The sequence below is a fragment of the Henckelia pumila genome, chromosome 2 (assembly GCF_033568475.1).
Source record: "Henckelia pumila isolate YLH828 chromosome 2, ASM3356847v2, whole genome shotgun sequence".
In the NCBI taxonomy this organism is placed as follows: domain Eukaryota; kingdom Viridiplantae; phylum Streptophyta; class Magnoliopsida; order Lamiales; family Gesneriaceae; genus Henckelia; species Henckelia pumila.
Genome location: NC_133121.1, coordinates 98,469,842 through 98,479,436, shown reverse-complemented (window position 1 = coordinate 98,479,436; position 9,595 = coordinate 98,469,842). Strand labels below are relative to the sequence as shown.

Genomic DNA, 9,595 nt, shown 5'->3' with positions numbered 1-9,595 from the left:
TCCTGCGGGCGGCATGTACTAAACCCTATGTTACACCACAACATGTCAATTAATCATCTGGTAAATATTAAATGTTATGTTAAAACATAGGTGAAGTAATGCTACTCTAAGGTAGTGTTTGGAAGAGTTTTTAGGACTTATCAGCTTTTCTTTCACAAAATTTCACCAAAATTCAAAGTTTTGTAAGAAAAAAGCTGAAAAGTGCTTTCTAGAAGTTTTTCCAAACAATACCTAAGCATGGTATAGACTAGGATACCGAACCAAAATATCGATTTTTCGGTATACCGTACCGAAATTTTTTCGACATATTGACATTTTTTTGGTATATCGAATTTGTTTTTGGTATCTATACGGTATCGATATGGATTTTTTTCATATCAAAATTTCGAAATTTCGATATCGGTATCGGTATGAATTTTTTTCATATCAATATTTTGGATACGGTATATCGAAAACCCACCCCTAGGTATAGATTGACTCAAACAAATTCTACACACATATATAACTATATTGTCTTAAAGGTATGTCTGTGTGTGTGTGTGTTTTTTTTTGTTTTTTTTTTTTCATGATTCGAGTTGGTAATGAAATGATTTTGAGGGGCATAATCTTTTTGCGGGTACTTATATCATAGTATATTTGATTTCTCAAAACCAATATTGTGTGAATAAAAAAGTAATATATAAATTAAAGTTAGTATTAAAAATTTAGTAAGTGCTATATTAATATATGTTTGAGCACAAATTAATTATTTTTGTTCAAACATTCCTTCTCTCTCTCTCTTTTTACTCCTTAAATTTTAAATTAAGTGTTCCAATGCTGATTAAAGTTCAATATTCGATTGTTTTTCCCCAAAGTTTTTATAGTACATTCTAAGCGTTTCGGGATTCATTTGAACGGTCGTAAAATATATTGACTACAATCATGTCCAGGAATTAACAAACCATAAATATATCTAACCTTTTGATTAACTTATTATCACGACAGAAACATGCATGGTGTACAATATTTATTAATGAAATCAAAATGTCAAAAGTATACTCGTCAACGCTTCAAAAATAAAAATTTATATTCGTCAAAGAAAATGGCGTTACGTATATATTCATAGATATATCAAACCGGTCTCTATAGCTGTTAGACACCATAGAATCTTTAAAGTAATTAAACGTATATATGGCACCACTAATTAGGCCACGCATATATGCCGCACACCACACTCACAGTGGAAACGGCCCTATGTACCCAACTGAGGCGACGTCAAAATTGTACATCTAATAAGTGATGCCATTATGTTTTAAGTAACTTTTTCGTACGCTTCGAGCTGATCATAATTCATACAGTGATGCAGCTCTCCCTTGAATCTGCCTAAATTTGCATTTAAAAATTCAAACAGATTCTATAAATAGCAGCTATCTAATGCAGACGACTTTCTCACTATATATCCATCATCTTAATTCCTCTCCCATTAATTCTTTCAATGGCTCATATTATCGTTCATACAAAATGGGTTATGATTCTTATGCTATGCATATTAATATCTATGATCCATGGCCAGCAAGTCCCGTGTCTGTTCTTCATGGGAGATTCATTATCTGATAATGGAAATAATAATATGCGTCTCACACTGGCCAAGGCAAATTATCAGCCTTACGGGATTGATTATCCCGGCGGCCCGACCGGAAGGTTCACCAACAATAAGAACGTTCCAGATTATCTGGGTTCGTTTCATTATATTCCATCTCTTCATGTTATTAACATTATATATATATATATATGTATGCGTAAATATTATCCATGGATGCATGCAGCTCAGTCGCTAGGATTTGCTGATTCAATCCCGCCTTTTGCAACGGCTGGATTAAGTGTCCTGAAAGGAGGAGTTAATTATGCGTCGGGAGGAGCAGGAATCCTCGATGAGACAGGAAGAGCACTAGTAATTAATTTATTTTATTTTTATTTAGGATTCATCAAATTTATTTATGGAGATCCTAGAAATTCTCTATTAATTTTTAAGATTCCATGTCTTAAAATCATTGCCTCTGTGTTAATATGTTCTCTTATTTACCTTTAGACATTGTATTTTAAGTTCTCAGAGTGAAAAATTAAAATATGTATAGTTTTTTTCTAATCGAAAAATTGCATTTTAGTAGTTCTTTATGTTTTTGACGTTGATCTTATTGACAAATTTCATTTTCAGCTTCCTATCTTCAGTTTTTGGAAAATTCGGTCATTTTTCAACACATATAACACTCGGCGCCACGTGAAAAAATGACTAAAATACCAAATATTCAAGGCTAACAGCCTTGCATAGAAGACCTAAAGTACTATAAAGAACCTAATATACATAGGGAACCAAACCTATAGTTTTCCTTAGCTTTTTTTTAATATATGTGTGGGTTTTCAAGAATGTGTTTTTTTTTTAAAAAAAAAAAAATTATGGGCAAAAATAACTAGATACCAGGATTTTCATGTACATTTATTTATTTATTTACTTATTAACGTCATGTACATTTATTTTTTATCACGAACATCTCTGTCATTTATCAATGAACAGAACTATGCACCTTAAGTTGAGAAAATATTCGTCTTCGTTACTCGCGCACGGATATTCCGCGGCCATATATATATATATCGATAGTTAATTAGAGTAAGCTAGGAATTTTAATGCTGAAAACAATAATCTACGAATATATATATTGTATGAATCAAACAATGCACATGAATGCTAACTATTAATTTTTCTATATATATATATATATATTTGATATATAGGGTGATGTAATCAGTTTGAACAGACAGTTATTGAATCATCAAATCACAATCTCCCGTTTGTCACTTTTGGTCGGCCCGTTTCGAGTCACAGCATACCTCAACAAGTGCTTGTATGTGGTGAATATGGGGAGCAATGACTATATTAACAATTATTTACAGCCACTAGTTTACCCGTCGAGTAAAATATTTACACCAGATCAGTTTGCTCAACGCTTGATTCAACAATATTCTCGGCAGCTCAAGGTAACTAATTACTGTTATTTGGAAAAACTGCATGCATATATATATATATTTGTCTTTTTGCGATTTTGGTTCTTTCTTAAATTTTGCACGGTGTCACTTCCGATAAAAAAAAAAAAAAGGACTAAAAAATGGCCACATTATTATTTTTTGATGTTTTTTTTTTCTCAAATGCATAATATGCCACCAGAGCTTGTACAGCAGTGGGGCAAGAAAGGTGGCGGTTTCCGGTCTCGGGTTTCTAGGCTGCATTCCTCAGCTGTTGGCTTCTACTCCGGCTAATGCATCGGGATGTGTCGATTATGTTAACAACTACGTGCAACTATTCAACAACAGGCTGAAGCCTCTGGTGGACAACCTGAACGCCAATCTACCCGGTGCGAAATTTACCTACATAAACACCACCAGCATTTCACTCGGCATTGATCTTGTTGCTCTTGGTAAGTACTACTGCAATATTAATTAATATTGTGCTTTTTAATATATTACAATATTGGAAGGCTATATTAGTGATGTAGAATGAATGAATGTATATATAACATATATGCAGGAATTAGGGTTTTCAATGCACCATGCTGTATAGTATCAGCAGGAGGGCAGTGTGAACCAAACCAGGTTCCATGTAGCAACAGAAATCAATTTCTTTTCTACGACAATTTTCATCCCACAGGTATAATAAATCAGGCTGCAGCTGCCCGAACATATAATGCTGTTTCGCCGTCCGACGCGTCTCCGTACGACATCAATCAGCTTGCTCAACAATAAATATTTATTGTTTCCAACATATCTCAGAATAAATTAAGTGTAAATGTAAACACACACACACACATACTACGTACTTCCTTGAATAATAACAGTAATAATAATAATGGGTTTGTTTGGAATAATAATAGAACCTATATATCAATTTTACGAGATCGATTTAAGCCTTTGGAATGACCATGCACCATATATAACGGGCTCATCACTCATGCATATATGAATTTTTTTTAGATATATTTTTAATCCATTTGGCGTACAATATTATTGGTATTTTAATATATATAGTACTAATCATTCTTTCAAAAATATATATATAGCTAGTGATTAATTATGATATCCTTTCTAGTATTGATAGTTTTCATGCATGAGTATTCGAAAGTCGGATAATATAATTCATTTTCACTCCGTCAAATAAGTTTGATAAATCAAGGGAATTTCAAAATCAAAATTATATATATATATATATATATATATATCTTACTATAATATTAAAGACGAGCACCACGTAGTAACCGAATTAAAATTGATTTAGTGAAACCAAAGATGAAATATTTAAAATATCCTTCAAAAAGCCAAAAAAAATAAAAAAAAAATTTACATCTCTATTATAAACTTTATGCGCATGCGCCCATGATTTTCTCTATTTTTCTTGCCTATATTTTAATTTTAAATTTAAATTTATTAGAAATAAACATATAACAACAACAACAATAATAAAATATTGGGTCATATTACATGTGCACGGAGTGTTACATATTGGGTTACACATTACACTTAAAATTACATGATGATTATCACTACACTTTATTTGGAAATTAAAAAATCTTTAAAAAATGCATGTAAGATAATCATGTAATTTTAAGTATAATGTATAACTCAACGCTGTGTATACTAATAAATATTTATGTTTTAACAACACACTCATTGCGTGTGTGGATCGGTGGATGACTAGTATAACGACAAGAAATTAAAAATGGAAATTTGTAACCGTATCAGAGAAGATCGAAACGTAATTAGAGACCAAACGTCATATCAGTCTCTATTATATATATATTATATATACATTTCATTTTACTCCTTACATTTTCCACATTTTAGATCGATCCCTGATCGAAAATATAAATTATTATGCGGGATTAAAGAATGTGATGGATATATTCTACATTTTCCACATATATATATTAGATCCCTGAAAATATAAATTGTTAGTCTTAGACCATATTTCACACGCATCCATATTTGATGAAATATCCGATGTCATATCTCCGCCCTTTGCATATGATCTTAAATCTTTCAGAGAGTTTCTATAAATAGCTATCTAGGTAACGCAAGCTTTCTGAACCAAACCTCCATCTCCAAGTAATTTTCTATATATCCAATGGCACATATTAAATGGGTTATGATTTGTATAATAAGCTTTTTCATGCAATCCCATGTACATAGTACTCAAAGCCAACAGCAAGTCCCATGTCTGTTTCTCTTCGGAGCTTCTTTAACAGATAATGGAAATAATAATATGCTCAGAACATTGCTCAAGGCAAATTATCTACCCTACGGGATCGATTTCCCCGCCGGCCCGACCGGAAGATTTAGCAACGGCCAAAATATCCCGGATTTTATCGGTTTGTACATTCATTTTCTTTCTTCATCCTACACATACATATTCTTATGCATATTAATTACTTATATGTCCATGGTTGCAGCTAAGTTGCTAGGATTCAATAATCCCATCTCGCCTTTCGCAACAGCTACAGATTCCGCCATCTTGAAAGGGGTAAATTATGCGTCCGCCGGAGCAGGAATCCTCGACGATACCGGAAGAGCACTGGTAATTAATTATATATTTTTCGTCAAATCCAATTTTTATTTTTTTTACGCCAATAATATATACATCACATCATTATTGATTATTTTTATACCATATTATGGCTAGGGTGACGACATCAGTATGAACAGACAGTTATCGAATCATCTGATGACAATGTCTCGTTTGGCACGTATACTCGGCCCGAGTCAAGTCCAAAACTACCTCAACAAGTGCGTGTACACCGTGGAAATGGGGAGCAACGATTATGTTAACAATTATATACAGCCACAAAATTACCCATCAAGTGCATTATTTACACCAGACAAATTTGCAGCATTCTTGATTCAAAAATTATCTACACAACTCCAGGTGATTTAATTTTTTAGTATTTAATTATATTGCAAGTATCACATTTTCTTGAATTAAAAATATATAAAAATTAATTTGTCACCTGCAGGCCTTGTACACGAGCGGGGCAAGAAAGGTGGCGATTTATGGTCTTCCACAACTAGGTTGCATCCCACAAGTGTTGACGATGTTTCCGGCTAACGCGTCGGGGTGTGTCGATTTCGTGAACGACTACGTGCAACTATTCAACAACAGGTTGAAGCCTCTGGTGGACAACCTCAATGCCAATGTAGCTGGTGCAAAGTTTACATACATAAACATCACCAGCATCTCAAGTTTTAATCCTTCTTCTATTGGTAAGTGCATCAATAAAATATATATAAATATATATATATTTCAACTGTACGTTGAAGATGATATTTGCGAATAATATATATATATAATACGCACGCAGGTATTACGGTTTTGAATGCTCCATGTTGTGCGGTATCATCGGTCGGAGTGTGTGTTCCGAACCGGGCCCCGTGTATCGACAGGGATCTATATATTTTCTATGATAACTATCATACCACAGAGATAGTGAATGGCTTGATAGCTTCCAGATCTTACAATTCCCTGTTACCCATGGATGCATATCCATATGACATTAGACACCTTGCTCAGCAATAAACGCGCGCGCGCGCACGCACAACGTACATGTAATATTATTGAATAAGTTATTTTACGTGTTCGTAGTAAACCTGAATAATATTATGTTTTAGAGATGCATGGATCGAATGGAGGAATGGGAGCTCTTGTTGATATTAATTAATTATCTGATGCACACAGATAACAATTATTATCAATTGCAGGGTCGACGTAATTGACGGGGGTGGCCGGGTCCCTCAACTTTAAACATTAAAAAAAAAAACCAACAAACAAAATTTAAAAAAGAAAAGAAGATAAAAATTAAGAATAGAAGTAAAAAAAATAAATAAAAGATAATTAAAAGGATGAGATCATTAGAAGAAGTGGAGAAGCTAGTCTGCTGAAATGTCTGAACGTACGTTCAAATATCTTTATGGAGAAAACCAATGTTCAAATTTTAACGACTCTTTAGGGTCGATAAGTATCGTCCCCAAAATAGCAGCTAATTATATATGTCACGTATCTCTTACAAATAAATAGTAATATCGATAAGTGTGCAGAGTACGTAGTTCTAAATATAACATGTCTGAGTACTCTTTTGTTTTTTCTACTCAAAATTAACATTCTCTGAAAGATTGATATATTCTGATAACGATTTTGACAAAAAGGGTAAGAGGTTGACTTGATAAGAGAGCTTGGTGAATCTTTGAATTTGAGGAGTTCTAAATTCGACGAGGCTTGGTTATACGAATGATTTAAGATACTAGCTAGTTGTGTTAAGTGTTTATGTATATGTGTGTGTATATATATATATATATATAGAAATTTTCAGCTGCCCAACCATGTTTCTCCACTTGGTCTGCGACCACTGGGTTTTAGTGGTTTTTGTTTTTTTTTTTCGCATCACTAAAATCCACTACCATGTTTCTCAACAGTTGAGCTCGTGTTGAACATAATTTTCTTACGAAGATTTTCCCCGCTCTTGGTGCATGCTTACGGTGTTTGAAAATCTTCTCCCAAGATACAAAAACTTCTACTTGTGACAGCACCGTAAACCACAAGTTTCTCAACCAGAAATGTTTATGAACTCTCTTTTGTAGAAAGAAGAAGAAGTAAAAATGTATGCAAAATGTGTTTGAAAATTTGATAATCTATGTATCTTTTCTATTTTATTAAACTTGAGCAATTGATAATAACTTCTTTGGTAGGTTGATATGGCCATCCATTTTTTTCCCCTTATTATCCCATTTTCTCGAATTACTTCATGGAGATCCTTCACGTTTGGGGTTTATTTCTACCACGTTTGGATAACCACTGAATCACCGCGTCAATTAATTTTCAATACGTGGCCACTTTCCACTGCTTTCGTGCCCATTTCCCTCCTCACAACGGTTCCATACTTTCCTTTATAAGCACATAAATTTAGTTTGGACTTTCAAACTCAGAAAAAAAAAACTAATAATCGGTATTTTTTTGTTATCTTACTATTTCAAATTCCAAATCATATTAATGCCTCCCTCTTCGTTATGCTAAGCTCCACCCAAGTCGGCTCAAGGTCTCCCTCTTGCGTCACTCATTGTCCCTGATAGAAAACGTATTGTAATTGTAGGTTAAAATAAAGAGTCAGTGTTGTCCGCGGTGTCACAACATCAACGACAACACAGTGCAGCGGAAAATGAACAAAAATAAATAACACAAGAAATTAATTTTGCACGAGTATAAAAACTCATGCGGGTGCCTTAGGGCTAAATATCACTAGCAAACGTAAGATCAGTCTTACAAAAATAATCCTAGTGATTTTACGAAAAGTCATTAAATCCTAAATTTCTCAACAAGTTGAGAAATCAAACTTGCATACTAAATAATCAGAATATAAAACAAATCAGATGCAACTCCCGTAGCCTAAATTTGAAGACACATGAATAGATCTTCAACAACACAATTTCCACAGTGTTGTCTCTGATGTCTTCAATACGAACGGCAGCACGGGGACAAGCAACAACGACGGTTGCAAAAGTTCTTCAGAATCTTCGAATTCTTCTATGTGATTTTCTCTGAAAGCTCTTATGAATTCTCCTCTGAAGTGTACGAGTGTTTGTGCGCAGAATCCTTTACTTATAGATGAGAGTCCAAGTAGAGAAATGATTCCTTGTAGAGTCCTATACAAATAAGAAAATAAGTCTTTATTAGGAATTAGACTCTTTTGATACCATCTTGATAATATATGATAACGATAATACACAATATTTCCTTATCAAGATAATACTCAATCTAGGTAAATATTTTATCTCAATATTTTCGATAATAGCACATAAATATTTACCCTATCATATCAATTCATATCTTGATAATATTTCATAAACATAAATCCTTTCAATTCGATATCAAGCTATAAGTTAAATATCTATCCTAAATATATTATCGAGATCATATAATATTTAACCATATCATATCAAATCATTTGTCTAGAAGGCAAAATTCAATATTCTAATTAGCACATTGTGAAACTTTGAAAATCCTTCCACGTTTGGTGTTCCTTTGCCACCAATCCTTCTTTTGCACCACCTCCGTAAGTCACTTTATCACATCATTGTTCAATATGGTCCATGAGATGTTTTTTCAAACCTGTAATGTGGCGTGAGCTTCCACTATGAAAGTACCAGTGACCTGCAATGTTAGTTTTCAAGGAAGTATAAACAACAAAATACTGAAAATCAAACTTTAGTACCCAAATTTTCTTGGTTGTGGGTCTGTTTTTGGTGGTGTTGCGCCTGGTGTTGTGCAACACGGGGGCAACATCAGCTTTGACTTCCAATACATGCAGTCATTCCTGGTCTTGAAACAAAAAAACCTAATGTGATCTAGTTTGAAACAGTAATGACACAAAAAATGGCACTTCCATTGCTTTGGCATTTGAGGAGGAACACACTCTTTTGATGGAGAATTTTTGAATGACGGAGCAACAATGGATGTGCTAGAAGTATTGCTACCTTCTTTCACAAACACAGTTGGTTTTGATGATTCTCCAACTTCAAACACTCT

The 9,595-nt window shown here is 33.5% G+C and overlaps 2 protein-coding genes across 2 annotated transcripts; both read left to right on the top strand.

The window, feature by feature from the left end:
• Positions 1-1,467: 1,467 nt before the first annotated feature.
• LOC140885208 (GDSL esterase/lipase At1g29670-like) lies at positions 1,468-3,832 on the top strand. Its single transcript, XM_073292154.1, has 5 exons — positions 1,468-1,715; positions 1,806-1,930; positions 2,770-3,012; positions 3,200-3,449; positions 3,560-3,832. Exons 1-5 carry the CDS (start codon positions 1,475-1,477, stop codon positions 3,772-3,774), a joined length of 1,074 nt encoding a protein of 357 aa, XP_073148255.1. The 5' UTR covers positions 1,468-1,474; the 3' UTR covers positions 3,775-3,832.
• Positions 3,833-5,150: 1,318 nt separating this feature from the next.
• On the top strand, positions 5,151-6,595 carry LOC140878188 (GDSL esterase/lipase At1g29670-like). The gene is made up of 5 exons (XM_073281800.1): positions 5,151-5,393; positions 5,475-5,599; positions 5,705-5,947; positions 6,036-6,282; positions 6,381-6,595. Exons 1-5 carry the CDS (start codon positions 5,171-5,173, stop codon positions 6,593-6,595), a joined length of 1,053 nt encoding a protein of 350 aa, XP_073137901.1. The 5' UTR covers positions 5,151-5,170.
• Positions 6,596-9,595: the final 3,000 nt, after the last annotated feature.